The sequence below is a fragment of the Aptenodytes patagonicus genome, chromosome 2 (genome assembly GCF_965638725.1).
Source record: "Aptenodytes patagonicus chromosome 2, bAptPat1.pri.cur, whole genome shotgun sequence".
In the NCBI taxonomy this organism is placed as follows: domain Eukaryota; kingdom Metazoa; phylum Chordata; class Aves; order Sphenisciformes; family Spheniscidae; genus Aptenodytes; species Aptenodytes patagonicus.
Window position 1 is genome coordinate 136340546 of NC_134950.1, and position 17174 is coordinate 136357719.

The 17174-nt window shown below is 42.8% G+C and overlaps 1 protein-coding gene across 1 annotated transcript in view; it reads left to right on the plus strand.

Annotated features, from left to right (window-relative positions):
* The window catches only part of RAPGEF5 (Rap guanine nucleotide exchange factor 5), a 163927-nt gene that overhangs the window by 56310 nt on the left and 90443 nt on the right, over nt 1-17174 (plus strand). Inside the window, exons 8-9 of the mRNA XM_076331350.1 lie at nt 7056-7132; nt 12845-12970. Coding sequence (XP_076187465.1) covers nt 7056-7132; nt 12845-12970 — 203 coding nt within the window. The remainder of the gene's footprint in view (nt 1-7055; nt 7133-12844; nt 12971-17174) is intronic.

The following is a 17174-nucleotide window of genomic DNA, read 5'->3' on the forward strand; positions in this document are numbered from 1 at the left end:
CAAAGGCAATTTTTGTATTGCTAATAAAAGGAAACATGTTAAGGATGAGCTTAAAAAGCTTTCTCTTTTCAGTAATTTCTGGGAAAAGATTACAGTTTCATGGTAAATAAGGAACCAATTCTCAGTTGGAGGGTTTTATTCCTGGGATTATCGCTGTCTCTTATATGCAGCTTTTGGGGATTTCAGATGTATTCAGTGCTTGTTGGTTTTCCGCCTTTAATTTGGAAATAGGACTAAAAAATGCAGGAGTATGCATGAGGACCTGGTCTGGCTTAAAACGGTCCCCAAATCTGAGGTTTGTAAAGCATTTACTGGCTGTTCATCTTCCTTTCCACCGCTCAGCGCTAGTGCCTTACGTAAGCTAGAGGATCTGGCTTTTAGTTTCCCCGGTGGTATCAGTATGAGCTATTCATTTTTTTCCACTCTGATAAATTAATAAGCATCAGCAAACATTATAACGTTGTCAAACAGCTCAGAGCTGCCATAGTAACCAGCCTCTCTAGAGCTCGCTGTATACCCTCCACAAAGAATAACAAGGGATACCACAAGCTCCATTGTTCAAAATAACAATAAAGTTTTCAAAAATCATGAAATTAGCTTAGAATGATGTGATTTTAAAAAAATACTTTTTTTGCTTTTTGTGTCTGAAAAGCTTCATGCTAGCAACTTCCTTTGGAAAAAAAACCAGAAAAGAAACATGCCTCAAAAAATTTGGGATATAAGAAGAATGCTACAAGTTGGGAGCTTCCCAGCAGCTGATGATAAATCAACTGGTGCAGGCTGCTGGCAATTCGGAGCGCTGGAGCCTTCCCCCGGGGAATATTCTTGCAGATTCCTGAGGTCTTTTCAACAGTGATGGTTTGACAAGGACAGAAAAACAGGCTATAACCATCCAGCAGGGACGAGACAGTGAAAATCTGTTGGCTTGTCAAATAACAAAGTTGTTCTGTTCAGAAGTAGGCTCTTTACCACTTGTGATGTGTGTCTCCTATCTGTAGAGGGCACGTTAGGTGCCTTTTGCTTACTGGCTAGAAAAAAGAGATGTGTATATGAACTTTGATCACACAGTACTGAAAAGGTTGAAATCTTGCAAAGGGCAGAGTCGTTTGATGTTCTAGGATGTTAGCAGGTTAAAGAACAACACTAAATAATAAATGAACGTCCTCATTTGAAATGAAGGAGCATCACTGAAAACATGAGGGACGTAGCCGAAGGGGTGACCGAGCTTTGTATGGCGAGCGGAGCTGCCTTTGGAGCAGCTGTGGGGACAGTGAACTCCTCATCCAGCCCGTGCAAGGGCTGCGCAGGTGAGCCTGGCAGCGTTTGCAGCTGGGATCCCGCACGCTCCGGCTGCTCCCGAGGCTATGCCTGAGGGTTTGCAACGTGCTAAGCAAGTTCAGTCTTGGGAGCAGCCTAGGGCAGCGCAGAAGTAAACTGCATGTCTGCCAAGGGCAACGTTTATGGGCTCCCCGCCCCCAAAAGGCAGGCAATCCTGGTCCCGCAGTTGGACTTCACAGCAAGCTCAAGGGCTGAAGCTGGAGTTGTGTGGCACAAGGGGTCTGGCAGCAACGCCGGCTTGCAGGGTGCCCTGTCCCCCGCCCTGCCTGCTGCCTGGGGGCTCTGTTCTCAACCGGGTCATCAAACCGAGCCAGGTTAAAAGTAATCCTTTGCCAATCCACAAACGCCAAATGCTTTATGGTAGTACGGAGAGGGAATAGTAAGTACAGGAGGTGTGGGACAGGCAGTAGTGATGGGGAGCTAAGCTGGCTTTCTGTCCTGGAATGGCCATGTGGGTGCCACCCAGAGTGAGTTGCTTACGGATGGACAGATGTCCCTGCCTGCTGTTCAGCAGCAAAATGGTTAACTGTGATGTCCTCTCTTAAGCATTTAAATAATTAGCTTTCAAAGTTAACACCCTATTAAGCCAAAAGGAGGAAGTTCACACCTCTCCTGGTGTTATTGTTCCAGTCTGGCTGGCTGCAGCAGCAGAATGACGCTAGTGCCTTGGTTTGTGTTGTGAAGGTTATCTTTGCAGCCAGAAGGGGTAGAAAGAAGAAACTTCATTTACAGAAAAGGAAGAAAGCACAATACAGCAAAGCCTCTGGGAAGATTGCAAGGCTGTGGGTTCCAGGAGTTAGTTTATGCGTGGATTATTTTTTTTAACTGCCCTTTCCACTTTCAGTTGGGTAAAAGATTCTGCTGTTTTGAATAAGACAAAGTATTAAAATGAAATAATGTGCATTGTATTATGTGACTTTTTAAAATCTTACTCTTCAAACGTGATTAATTTACCTTCAGTTTGGGGCTGTACAGAACAGCGTATTGTGGAGGCACTGCTCTGTGGGTAACCCTGGCACCCACCCTGGCAGGATTCTTTCATAGGCAGAAGATCCATAGTGCTGCAGGTGGCTGTTGTGACCCTCACTGTGTGCCAGTCTGTCTAGCCCTTTAGCATGCCTGTAACGCTCCATGCTGCCGAGAAAGACAAATCCCTTCCAATGGCTTAAATCTACTTTAAACTTTGTAGCGTGGCAGTAAAAGTGGGGGAGCACTGTTGGTCAGTAATGGTGGCACAACGGATGTGCTCAGTTCCAGCGTGAGCGATGGTTATGTTCCCTTTCCCTTCACACCCCCGTGTGATGGCTGATTCTGCTGAGGTAGCTAGTACAAAATGATTTAGTTTTGTTTCTTATTTCTTTGTTATTTTTTCTGCTGATTTAACGAGCTCAAATGGGATTACTAAAGGACAAGGCTCTCCCCCGCAAGAATTCTTTGTTCCAACATTAGTTTATAGAAGAATCTGCTAGCACAATCTCAGCTCTGGTCCATGGGGGCACAAGGAACTCAGATCAGATGATGGCCCTTGTGATCCTTAAGTGACCACAAAAAATCAACATCCTGAATTCCCTAGGCTAATTTGCAAATGGACACATTTGAACTGCACCTTAGCAAGCTAATGCTCATTTAACATCATCTTCTTTCATTCATGGTGACCTCTCCTCCAAAGGAGGAGAAATGCTGCAGGTAGAAAAGGGAATTAGTCACTCTATGTTTGTTTGCATTTTTTTTTCTGTCACAGGTCTTAAGCCTGAACCCAAACACAACATTAAATAGATACATATAGACCAGGGTAAGCCACCTTTGCCTTTCCCCGATGTTGCTGCTTTGTGAGACATGCTGGGGTATTCGTATCAAGGACAAAAGCCGGGTTTATGCTGGCGGAGAAGGAAGGGTTTGGCCCAGCTCCAAAGTTCACAACTTTTTTGTATGTACATGTTACAATTTTAGGGAACTGTCCCAGAATCAACACTCGCCTGGGAAATACTTTCCCATCCCACCCTAACCTTCTGCTCACTTTTCCTACAGTTGAATTTGCAACGTCAAGCCTTTTTATTAAAAAATAAAAGGCCAGCTGACAGTAAGTGGGAAGTTATCTTTGAATTCTTATATTTTATGACAGAACTTGTATTGCGGGCACAAGAGTCCACGAGGGTAGCGCCTGGGCCAATTCAAGGGGTCTCTGTGAGTTGTCATGGGGTTAGGAGGCACACTGTGTGTAGAAATACAGCAATTGGTTTCTTCTCTGTGTGTGATGACCCCTGTGAACATAAATTTCTGAATACAGTGGAATATTTTAAGAGATTTGTGGTTTTTTCTGTATTTTATAGACAAAACACGTAGTAACATTTTCATACAGAAACCAAGAAAATATAGTTAAGGGTTGTTATTTGTCTGTGTGACCATTTCAGCCTTCAAGGGACTATGTTCTTGTGATGGAAAAAAAAGTATGAGATGGTGTGATTCCTTGAGTATTGCTCCCTGGGTGTAGTTAAAGGGGTTCAAGTCGTGGCTGGTTCTTATGTGTTTGGATAAGAGGCAGAGAGGACACAAAAATCAAGTTTATGATGGAAATATCATGAAAAAGAGGCTGGCTGCTCCCTCTCTCCCAAGAGGGCTGCAAGAACGTCAGTGTGAGGTCTGGGACTTTTTCTTTTCCTTTAAGAAAATATTTACTGGTTCTTTTCTACATTCCTTACACAGTCTAAACAACATTGAAGCCAAGGAGGGCTGGGTTTGGACTATGAACTTTTTCAGCTTTTTTAAAGTTGAGCTGTGAAATTGTTGATAAAAACAGCTGGGTTTTTTTTTTTTTGGAAGCTGTTCACTTAGGGTACATCTAAACTGAGGTTGTTTTCTCATCATCTTTAAAATTGCTCATGCTAAAATTTTTCAGCACCCAAGGATACCTGGATCCATTGGGGTTGTGGACACATACCCTCTTTCTCTTTCCCTTTGTGCTAGGGAAAGGGTGTTACTACCCTCAGCCTGGGGTGTTTGCTGCTTGTCACTAGCTCCCCGGCCAGATACTGTCCCTTTGCTAATCTGCCAGCCCAGCCAGGTTAGCAACAGCGTACTGCTCCTCAAAGGTCCGCCTGTTTGCTTTGGTTGAAGATGCTCTGGGGTGCTTGCCCTGGCACCGGGCAGGGAATGGGACACTTGTAATAGAGCCCGGTGACAAGAAGCCAGTTGGCAGCCACTAACCTTTTCCCCTGGCACAGCTGTTTGCAGAGCGCCCATCTGCTCAGGCTTATTGGAAAAGCTGGCTGGATCAATGTAAATCACTTAAACCTGGACCCGTGGTCTTGTTACTAGCAAGGTGCCACTCCTTTAAATGCCATGATTAATAGCCAATGTCTGTGGGGATATTTTGCCCATCAGTGGCTAAAGCAAATTGATTTTGGGAGAAATCAGAAAATTGAAAGGAGAGTTGGGGAAATGTGTTTCTGCTAACGCAGCCACAGACTTCAGTGATTTGCAATTGCTCAAACAACCATTTTTTAACATTCGTTAATGCCTTCTGGCATTGCAATGTTCCCAGCTCATGCCGGTTGTTCTGAGTAGCATTCAATAGCAAATGGATGTCCTGAATGCTTTGTGTCCCCCGTAGTGGCAGAGGGTAGAACGGGGTCACGCATGTGTGGGAGTGTGCAAGAGGATGAGGTAGCTCTTGGGGAGGAAGGCTGGGAGGTGGGTTGCAAGAGAAGGGACTGCACAGAGCCCCCAGCTCGGTTGGATGGAGTAGGTTACCTTGGGAAACCCCGACCTGCACTAGGAAAGCAGGGGCCACATGGGGCTGTTGAGGCAATGACTGGTTACTGCTTCACTGGGTCACACGTGACATTGCCACAATGTCCCAAGCACGTTTTGATTTTGCCTAGCTTTAAATGCTGCTGGGATTTAACCCCCATTATACATGCTTTCTGTTATAGGTATAGATTGACCCTGTGTTTTCAGCATTCACCTTGAATTTCAGAGGTTGGCTGGTAAAGTGATGTCAGCAAACCCACGAGTGAAGATTTATACTGGACCTCTGTTTTCATAGAATCATAGAATCATTAAGGTTGGAAAAGACCTCTAAGATCACCGAGTCCAACTGTCAACCCAACACCACCATGCCCACTAAACCATGTCCCTAAGTGCCGCATCTACATGTCTTTTAAATACCTCCAGGGATGGTGACTCAACCACCTCCCTGGGCAGCCTGGTCCAATGTTTAACCACTCTTTCAGTAAAGAAATTTTTCCTCACATCCAATCTAAACCTCCCCTGGCGCAACTTGAGGCCATTTCTTCTCGTCCTATTGCTAGTTACTTGGGAGAAGAGACCAACACCCACCTCGCTACAGCCTCCTTTCAGGTAGTTGTAGACAGCGATGAGGTCTCCCCTCAGCCTCCTTTTCTGCAGGCTAAACAACCCCAGTTCCCTCAGATGCTCCTCATAAGACTTGTTCTCCAGACCCCTCACCAGCCTCGTTGCCCTTCTCTGGACACGCTCCAGCACCTCGATGTCCTTCTTGTAGTGAGGGGCCCAAAACTGAACACAGTATTTGAGGTGCGGCCTCACCAGTGCTGAGTACAGGGGGACAGTCACTTCCCTACTCCTACTGGCCACACTACTTCTGATACAGAAAATACATCACTATGTATTAGTGATATATCCTCCTTCCCATCCATCCGAGCCATGAGTCTGGTGGTGTTCAGGACATGGATTTGCTCTACCACTTCAAGGATGCTTTTGTTGTCACAACTGTGATGGCTACACTGGCAAATCGTTCGATGCGTACACAAGATCGATGATATTTGAGTATGTGCTTGTAAGTAAATGAGTACGGTGTAAGGTGAAGTCACTTCTCATGTGTTTCATCGGGTCTGACCCTCCTAACCTGCCACGTGTCACATTTCAGAATGGCTGAGGGCTTGATGTCCCACTAAAATACAGCGGGTGGGCATGTTGACTGGAAGAGTATCTTGGACTATAGCTAGTAAAGCTACCTATAGATATAGCTGTTTGCAATACGGAAGTCTGATGTGTCTCTTCAAATGTGGTCCTTGTTTCTTTAGCTAGGTAAACTGATAATTCTGGTTTCCACCCGTCCAGAGCTTACTTGTTTGATCCAAACCGTTTTTCTTTAAAGTCTGGCAAAACTCACTGGTGTTAAGCAATGTTAATTGAGCTAAGTTACTCGTTTCTCTTATTGTGCCAGCAGCAAATAACCTTCAATAGAACATCTTCTGCTACAGTTTCTTCCGGAGATGATTTTCATGGATAGTGGTGGTGTTTGTTAAGATTGAGATGCATACAAAGAATTTTCCAAGGCTGAGATGAGGGATAAATCTGCTTATTTTGTTTAGTCTGAATTGACCTTCTGCAATATAATGAAAATAAAGGGGTGTCTGATTTTTTTATTCTTTGTGAGTCATCGGGTCTTGTTATAATGTATGGAAAAGTGGAGTTTCCTTAAATGTCACCGTTTTATCAGGGCTAGCAGTAGCAGGAGTGTAACTATTTAGTACTGCATTTTACTGCCTGGGAAAAATAAGGTATACCTTATAGGATTTGTCCAAAACCACTCGATGAGTTAACTGGAAAGCCAAACTTGGAACGAGGTTTCTTGAATGGTCATCCTATTTGATCTAAACTGGGCCATGCTGCTTTGCTGCATCTTATGATTTGAACCTGCCTGCTTCCAATACATTCCCTCTTTCTTATTTTAGCAATTCATCAAAATGAAGAAAACAGCAGTCAAGAAATAAGAGGACTAGAAGAGCTCAAGGATACCTCTGATGCTCAGGTAAATGTGCAAGATTAATGGCGTCTCAGGGACTTTTTCAGATCTACAAGTTGAAGGATCTGCTTTCAATAGCTCTGGGAAATGGATTTTCCTTGATGTTCTGCACAGGGAGCCTGTATGAAGGAGAAAGTCTGCTGGATCTTGTCTTATGTGACTATTTAGAATAAGATTGATGATTACCCTGGGAATTAATCCCATGATGTTGAAATCTGACAGCATTCTTAAACTATCTTTCTGCTCTTTTTAGATAATACACATAGCATATACCAGATGTGAAAATAAAATGAGATGTGTTTTAGGAGGCAAAGGCATGTGACATTTTGATTTAATTTTAATCACTGTAAGTAGACATGCAATGAATTGAAGATACTTATTCGTCACTCGAGTGTAAGCAACAACCTTTTTCTTTCCTTCCCTAACTGCCCTCATTTACAACTAAAGCATCCTTCTAGATATTGCTCAGAAGAAACTTAACTGCATTTTAGAGTATTTTATTGTGGAATTGCTTACCCTTTTTAATTCTGTGAAACTTTTTTGATTAATCTCCAGTTCATTCAATCATTCAGTTCATGCATTCAGACTGTGCAAGTGTAACTATATTGCTCATTGTATTGGTACTGATTATTGCTTTTAATTTAAAATTGATTTCTCCCAGTCTTGACTGTTTGTTTTTTTTTCTTCTATTCCTCTTGAAAATCTTATGTTTCCTACCAGTTGCCACCTTTTCTCCTTCCTACGTATGCAATTTGCAGTTCCTGTCTCTGATTTATCTCCTAACACCTTGCCCACTAAAAAGCTGTGTGCGAGAAAGACAGGATTTGCACTGCTCTCTGTGAGCGAGCCTAGCTGAAGGGGTACAAGCCATGTAGCCAAGTTAGCAGTACCTATATCTTAATAAAGGTAGGGGCAGTCTCGACCACAGTGAGCCCAGGAGGGGCTGTAGGCAGCTCTGGTAGCAGACCTGGGCCATGGCAGACACCTGGAGAGCGCAGGCAGAAGAGTTGGGGACCATGCGGATATGCCTACTGCGTCGGTGTGTAACTAGGCTTTTCTAGCATACTCCTCAGAGTAACGCTCAAGCAAGATGTTTGGAAACGGCCTGCTCTTTTCTTAATTGCACACATTTTCAAGTCTATTTTTAAAAAAAAAAAAAAGTGTAGTAGGAGCCCTATTGTGTGAAAATTTTGTTACCCGACTTTGATTCCTAATTCACATCAGCGCGGGGCTGAGGATCAGTCTTCTAGAGCTCAGCTGTGCATTACAAAGCTATAGAAAAGACCCAGGGGGAAATACTGACCTCACTGCACAAAAAATCTGGCTTTCTGTTTTCTTTTTTGGGTTTCATATATGCTCAGTTCTACTTGATTGTTGTAGTTTTTTTTTTTTTTTAAATGTTTGTTCACATTTATGTCAGAGGTGTAAAAAGAAAGACTATGACATGTGTGCTTAAAGCTCCTAAGTAGCCAGCTAATAAGATTACATGGGCAGATTATAAAAATCCATAAGAATTTATTATTGGGATATTGATTTGCTCAGCTTTTATTTGGCTGGAAACCAGCTTCTAAAATTTGAAAGAATTTGAAACACATTTAAAATTAAACAGTTATTAAGTGAGCAGTTAACAAAAGCGTTCAAGCGCCCAACTGGGAGGAGAGCAGGAGCGTTATCAAAGCAGCTGTTGCTCCAATTTGTTTGTCAGTGCCATAAAAACGACATCCTGCAAACACCGAATCCAGTTTGGTTTAAGGGTGTGAATGATTTTTTTTTTTTCCCTTTAGTGAGACCGTGCATGTGACTGGAGCAAAGCAAATGATCTTTCGAGGCAGTGGCATATGGTTTTAAGTTTTCAGGTTGATCAAAGGTGAAGCCTGTAATAATTATGTTGTTTTCACCAGACACAGAAGGAGACAGAGGTGCGGTGGAAAAAAAACAAACCACCACAAACCTCTTCTGTTAGTAGAGTTGAAGGGTGTGGTGCCTGCTCTAAACACCGCTCTGCAGGATGGAGGCTTGACTTACATTGGAGTTAGTTGACAAAACTGGTAGAAGTGTGGAAAAAATTCAGTACATGGATTTTTAAAAGCGAGCATGCTGTAAACAGTGTAAATAATGTAAATAAAAAAGCCCATCGTGTCTGCCTAGGGCTGTCTTAATTCACCTCTGTGTCACTGCTAGCATATTCATTTATGGCCTTTGCAGAGGGTGTGTTTTCCAATGGATGTGCTGAAACAGAAAATGTGTTGTCAGCATCTTTGCTTTTCCAACCTCAGTAGTGACAAATTTACTTTCCTTCCCATTAAACTTTTTTATTTCATTTCAAATATTGCATAAACACCTTTAATTATAGTAATTTTGTGCCGTGAATGGTAGTAAAGCCTTACTATAAAGCTTTTACATTCTTTTATTATTCATTAAATTAAAGCCAGTTAAAATATGCAACTTTGTGATTTTCACCTTCACATAAATTAGTACTTGTGTCTCTGTTGGTGTACATGAATTAGAGGACTAAGCACCAACATTTGGGCATGCAGGATTTTGGAGGGTGTGTGCCCACACAAAATACAAACTGAAATTGCACTTTGCAAGTAGGGCGGCTCGCCTTTACCCTTTTGCCTAACAGCTTCAAAGGTATTGCTTGAAAATTAAATTTATATTGGCAAGTGAAAATGACCAGTAATAGGAGACTCTTAACAATATCTTCCCAACCAGCTTTTAGAAGCTGTCATCAATTAATTAATTAGTTGACCTGGATGCTTTCTTATAAGTATTTAGCAGAAAGATTTATAGTGGAAAGTCAGCATAATTGAGGAAATCAGAATTAAAAGCGAGGGATTCATATTTTTCTTCTTAATTATGAAAAAGCATGTTTAGCCTTTTGTATTTCAAGTGCATTCTTTACTCCCAGAGCCAAGCATGTACATTTAACTTGATAATACCTTAGCCCTCCCAGAAATTTTTTAGTTGACATTTTAGCCTCTGGAAACCCAATAAAATAAATATTTTTTTCACATTCTCTGTAATTCTTTAAATTAAAGAATAGTTGGGGAGGAGGGGACATGTTAAAATGTAAGACTACTTCTTGGTGGTTATTTGAAACAGGACAATATGATTCTTTAATGAAATTGCCAACTTGAATACAGACGGTATTCGTGGCAGGGGTAATGGGCTCGTATCTAGAGTTACTTTTTTCTGGGGGTGCTCCTCCATGCAGAAAGCCATAACATGCTCTGTCTGAACACAGGGCGAGGGGTGAAAGAGAGCGAGGCCCATGCGTTCAAAAAGTTGTCTTTCTCCAGGATGTTTCTTCCACTTGAACATACTGAAGCCAATTGGTCCCCCCAAAGTGAGATCCCCCTCCCTCAGCTTAAAAAAAAGTGGTTTTAACCATTGGGCTTTGCTTCATACACAAGATCAATAAATATTTGTTCAGCAGAGTGAACACTGCATTTCTGTCGATGTCCATCTGACATTTGAAGTACAGGGACTTGTAACCATCTATGCTGCTCGTAGGTCATGGTCTGACTTGGCTGGGCACAAGATGAAGGTGGGAAAAGTCCCTCCGCAGTAGTAGGATCCCAGATCCAGAGAGGCTGTCAATCTTTACAGTCCCAAAGCCAAAATAGTCCCAGAGCCCTAATAGGCCATAACACTTTGAGTTGTCCTTAGCCTACAAGCCTGGGGGGATTACAGTGCACAGATGTATACTCTCTGCTAGAAGCATCCCGAAGCCATGAAATAAGCAGGTTTGGCTCTAGCTGATGTCCCCAAGCCATCAAAGCGTTGTGAAGCGCAGACATCTGACCTCAGCCAAGTCTGTGACAACTGCCTAGGCTTCCTGTGCAAATTACTGGGAAAAAAAGAAGAATTTTAGGAAACAACTCATCTGACCATTTTTAAATGTCTACGGTAGAGTAAAAAAAAATTCATAAGTACCTCTTTTTCTCTATCGATTAAAGAGAGTTGGCACAACTAGCTCATTATATTCTTCCACATTTGATAAAATCAGTCTCACTCCTGATCTGCAGGTGATAATGGTGTCTCAGAACTGGTTTATAAATCCATGTCCTCGATTTAGAAGATCAGGAGCTAATCTCATAGAAAATGTAAGGATCTTCAGGTTAAGCGCTGCAATTTCTTATTTTCTTGGTGGATTTCTGACCTTCAAACCAGTGTGTAGGTTCCTTATGTGGGAAAGCTGGGTGCCTCAGGAGGCTGGGGACTAAGCATGGGACATGCAAAGCACAGGCTCTATCTGAAATTCTTTCCTTCTCCAGAGCACAAGTGCCTGATGCAGGCTTGTGAGGAGATGCCTTCATCCAGACTGAAGGAATGTAGGCATGTAAAAATTTCTTTCAAATAATTCATTAAGGATGACTCTTTGGATGTGGCCGTGGAACTTGTTTTTTTCCATCAGCGTTAAAGCACTTTTATTCAGAAAGTGGATTTGTTGGCCTCCTCAGCTGAAGAAACCTTAACCCACATTTCCATCCTCCTTGGAGAAAACAGTGGACTGTAGGATGGTTTGGGTGGGCACTCTCACACCTTCAGCTGTCACGGGCAGGATTTTCTCCAGGCCAAAGGAATGAAGCCTGCATGGCATTACAGGTTAGGGATCAGGGCGTCCCTGGCTTTTGCTCCTGACTAATAAGATGTTTTATGAATTTTGGAGTAAATACCGATTCAGTTAAACTCAGGATGAACAGTAGAAAGAAAAGGGTGGAGGAAGTGGGGAAAAAGGTTTATTTGCAGATTGTCTTTAAAGTCATATGGCAATACCATAGCCATGCCACCTGCCTGGCCTTCTCAAGGCATATGCTGTTCCCATCAGAAAACATTTGGGCTAATAAAAGCCGTGCGGTATCGTTGAGCCAGGTCTCAGTTACGCAGAGGCTATATCCATGACCAAATCATGGATAGTGATATTAGTCACTGATTTTTCAGGGAGCAATTTAGCCCTCATCAGCTAACTTTGTGATGGGTTTGGTATGCCTGTGTGCAAGCATGAATCCGTCTTTTTATCTGTGTGTGTATATATATATATGGCATTTTTATAAAACAACCAGTGCTGAATGTTATGACAAAACACTATCAGCATAGCATGAATAACTGGCAGATTATTAGCCAAAAAAATAGTTCTAACATAGTTTTTAAAGCAAATCTCATTTTCTTCCCTAAACAAAATCAGGAGATACTGATTTGTTATTTACAGAATAAATAAACGTGGCGCAACTGTCTCTTAACTCTTATGGCTTGCATACGTGAAAAATGGTTGGAGCTGGAGCAGGGGGAGTTGTAGCCTGTTATTTTTAGGAGTGCCTTGTGTTGCGCTTCATTCTTTTTCCAGGGCTGTTCCTGGCTAACTTTCCCATGAGTTTTTAACCTCTTGCTCTTGTTCTCTTATGTAACAGGAAACAGGCTGACAGGAACAAATAAAACACAGCGTATCTGATAGTCACACTCAGAGGAACGGTTGATTTAGTTAGCCCTGCCTTCGCTCCTCCAAAGTAGATACATTTGGAGATTCGGATGTGCCTCAGCTCTTCTCCAGTTGTTTCCCAGGAGGCAGCGACGTGTTTGTGTTCAGCAAGCGGCACTGAAGTACCGCAAATATGAGAAAACAGATGTGTTTCTTTTAAGGTTGAAATTTGTGGCGCTGTCATGTCCTGGGATTGTGGATTTAAGTATCTGTTTGCTCTTTCTCCCACCCTTAAGGCAGGGGTTTTGTGCAAGCTTCAGGGAAGAGATGACATCGGACGGATTGAGCTGGTCCAGAAGCTGGCGAGAGAAAACTGCCAGTTTTTGCAGGCGGACAGAAAACCACCGGAGAAGGCAGAACAAGTAAGACATTTCTTGTTTGGGTTTTTTTGTTTCTTTCTGGTAGGGGAGGGAGATTCAGGTCACAAAACTGAAATAGCAAAGCTGATGGTCAGAATCCAGGGCACACATTAGTCATGGAGCTGTAGCTGCTCTCCTCTGGCATTTACATTTCTCTGAAGTGCGCTCAGTCCAATAATTGTCAACACAAATTATTATGTTGTCATTGACTGTCAGTTACTGTTATTAATATCTTACACACCTAGGAAATATCAGATGACTTCAGGATGCTTTCTACCAAATCATTGTTAGTGATTATGAAATATTTGGGGTTTAGGGTGTATTTAAATAATGTATAAGGTATATGAGTGCTTCAAGTACTTGCTTTAAATTGTCTTAAAATTACTTTGCTGCTGGTATATTTGGAAGGAAGTATTGGCTGGAGTTTTTCAGTGTGAATTAAAAAGAATGGTCTGGATAGGGAATTCAGCAGTTTCTTTAAAAAAATTGTGTTTTCAACCAAAAGTGACACTGAAGAAAGCAGCATTCTGTTTAATCCTTCTGAAAGCACTTATTCAGATGTTAATAACTGGATTGAAAATGCACTAAAACTTGACTGCTCTGCTTATAGCACAATGTATCCTAATTTTGTTCTCCTGGTAAGGATTTCTATTCTGATTGCATATTCATCTAAAGGTGCCCAGGATAATAACTGCAAGAAACAACAAAAATCGCACCTAGTCCTCATGTATCTTGCTATAATGTATATGTAATTTATTCCATTTTCTGCTTACTGGACAGTAGAAAAAAGGCATGTGCTTTAGAAAAGAAATACTTTTCAGCTCATCTGCGAGCTCATTCCTACTGAAGTAAGGCTGCACAAAGGAAAAGAGAAGGATGGAATCTTATTTCAGAGCTCTGTGCTGTTCTGTTCGGCAGCGTATAAGGTCTAGTCTGGTGTAGTCAAATATGTAATTGTATCAGTAGGTGTGCAGGAGGGAGGAGGGTAATTAGCCAGGCTCAAATCCCTGAGATTGAATTGTTCCTCGGCAGATCCGCTAGCCATGGACATCTGGCAGAATTTCCATATATCTTTAAACCATACCAGCAAAGTGCAATTAAAAGTTTAGGTGCTTAAGTAAGGAAGATTTTAAGCCAGGGAAGGTTTCTAATTGTGTTTCAGGATTTGGAAGCAAGGTTACAGATGCTGTGGGCATAGGGGAGAGGGGAACGTCGGGACTGATACTCCAAAAATTCAGTGGATATTTTTGCTGCTTACTCCAGTCATTGCAAAGGGTGCTGTGGTGTCAGCTGCAGCTCTGTAGCTGCACAGATTACAGTACAGTTCCAAAAATGGAAAGGAAAGAAGTGCTCAGCTTTTCTTCTCCTTTGAAAAGTATGGTACTTAGCAATTGCTGCTATTTAGGAGATGAGTGACTTCAGTTTAGCAGGAGCTAGAGCAAGCTGCTCATATCCATACTGAGCGGCATAATGCAGTGGTTACTGCTCTTGGGCAAGGATGTGCCTTTAGACCTAGGAGGTGACAGGGAAGAGAAATGTCGCCTGAGAGACTGCAGAAGCCCAGGTCATTCCTCATGTGCCCTTTATTTCTGGGTGGGGAATATCTTACAGCTAGCGCTGGCAATAACAAATTATGGCGTGCTTCCCCTGCCCCGTTCTGCACTTTGCTGGTTGTTGTAGGGTGGGGGGGTGTGACATGGCTCTTCCCTACGGTCCAGGCAGCCCATGCCCAGATGTAAGAGAGACTTGCAGGCCTCGGTGCAGGTGTATTTGCTAAGCCCCCAACCAGTCTATTGACTTCATTAGGAATAGTCACCAACGTTCATTACTGAACATGGGCAAGGTCTGTCGTAGGGTTCTCAGTTTAGCTGACTCAGGTAGTTCACTTTCACTGGAAAAAACCCACGCTTTGCTGTGGTGGGGGCTGTGGGTCGCACACATTCAGGAAGCTGTGAGCTTCCATCCCATCCTCTCCCTCCCTTCCTCCCTTGTGGTCTGAGAGCTGCTCTGGCGCATGTGCAGGTGGCAGGATTTGGCTGGCTGGGCAGGGTTTGCTGCTCCGGGCAGCTGCTCCCTCTCTTCTCCAAGGAGAAAAGCAGCAGGCTGGATTGTAGTGAGTACCGCTCAGATGCGGGCTTTCAGACCTTCCCGTCTCATCCTGCTGCTACAGAAGTGATGGCAGATTCATTGGCATCGGCTTACTGCCCAGTCCCTTGTGCTCGCTGTAAATGTTAGAGGAACAACATGTTCAGGGTGTGGTATCCTTACAAAGTTATGTGTAGCATGCCCATCTTTCTTTTTTTTTATTTTTAAAAGCATAGCTTACTCTTACATTACTTTCTTAGAAACACAGGCTAATGGGCACTCGATGTAGGCAGTAAAATGGAGTGGCTCTGTGCATTCTCCACAGGGCCCTCATTTCTCAGCAAGTATTCCATCGCTAAAGCTTTCACCAGCTTTCCCTCCTGGGGAGATCAAACTGTGCTTTCACGGATGATCTGCCTTCCTCAAAGGGATGGAGTTCGGTCTGCAAATGAGACGCCTGAACACCCTGCCAGGCTCCTCTCCCTGCACTTGGAGAGCCGGCTAGCCGGACTGGCCTCCTGGCAGCCCATCTCAAAGCAGAAATGCTGCTGGTTTGCAGGGCTGTGTGTTTCAGTCAGCCCGGGGCAGTGTTGCTGTTTGAGGCTGGGGGCTTTGGAACCCACCTGGAAGTAAAGCTGCTCTTTCCAAGATGGCTGAGGGGGAATTTTTGCCCAAAGCAGAGTTCTGGTTTGTTCTTCTCTAGGAATATGCAAAAAAACCCGCAACTTGAACGCAGGGTTAGAATTGTGCATATGCATAATTCCTCTCTACGTGTACTGTGTCCGAGGCACATAATGGGAAATGGAGTTGGGGCTCCTCTGGTGCTACCCACTGTGTTTCTAAAGCACTAAAGTACTCTTCAGATTAGTATAACCTCACCTGGTTTTCCAGCATTAACAGCAAACACAAATGTAGTAAGATTGGGCTTTGCTGATTCTTGTACTTTCCTTTGAAGAAGGAAGACCTCTCAGCCTAATTGAAGAATTTGGTACCCAATGACCCCAATAACTTTTTTCCTGTACAGTGAATGAGGTGTGGAGCGCGATGGGGAGCGAGGCTGTGAGGAGGACTGGTGAGCCCCTCCTCCTTTATCATTCAAATAAATAATCAACATCTTCATCTGAGTTTGAGGACAGAACTTAAGTGACTCACGTAGGAAAGGTAGATGACGTGGATGCACAAGAGTCTGGTCTTCCAGAGGTTTTCGGGCAGATAAAGTACCTGAAGGTATTCTTCAAGGTGTGGTGTTGGAGGTCTGTGGCCCACAATGGGCAGGTGAAGCATGGATTGGTTTGGGTAGCTGGTTCAGAAGGAGATGAAATATAATTATTTTTTCTCAGAAAAAGCAGATGGTCTGGAAGAGGGAAAATATGTGACAGCTGGGTGGTTCATTGGAGGAAAGCTCAGTTTGGAACTATGGTGGGAGAGAGAAGGGATTCCTTCAGTTTGGGCGTGTTCTGGAGGGTGTAAAATTGGGGTGTACATATATATATGATCATTTTGTACATGCATACATTTTTACTTCATATTTTAAGTACCCAAGTCAGAAAGTCCATACTGCTTTTGTTTCAGGTTTCTGGTATGCTCTCATTTATTTCCAGATTTACGGTCTGGAGAAAAAGGTGTTCTGAAAAAGTCCTATAATTTAAAAAGTTTTGTGCTCAAACTCTATTATATGTGAGCTGCTTATTTGTTTTTGGCACGGGAAGCTTGCTGTGACCAGGTTAGACTGGTGTGTTGGAACTGGTGTTCTTCTGTAGCACACAGTGCCAGCTTCCTCTCTGGTGAATATAATGTTTGCAAAGTGCTCTAACTGTAATGGTGCTCACAGACTTGTAGAGGAAAACAAAAACTAAAGTATAGTGATTTTTTTTCCCCATTCCCACTTGCTAATGTGTTAGAATAAGGTTCTTAATTAAGGCACTGAACCTACCATATGTGTTAGGTTTCCTGAAACTTCAGTTTTGCTAATGAGTAGAAAGTAAATAGTAGTAAATAAGCTTCTAAATAGGCAGATAAGCTGCTTCTCTGTGCTGTTGCATTCCTACAATGAGATTCAATGTATTGATAAATAAATAAAATTAAATGGTTGTCTAAAATGCACAGAAATTATTTTAATATC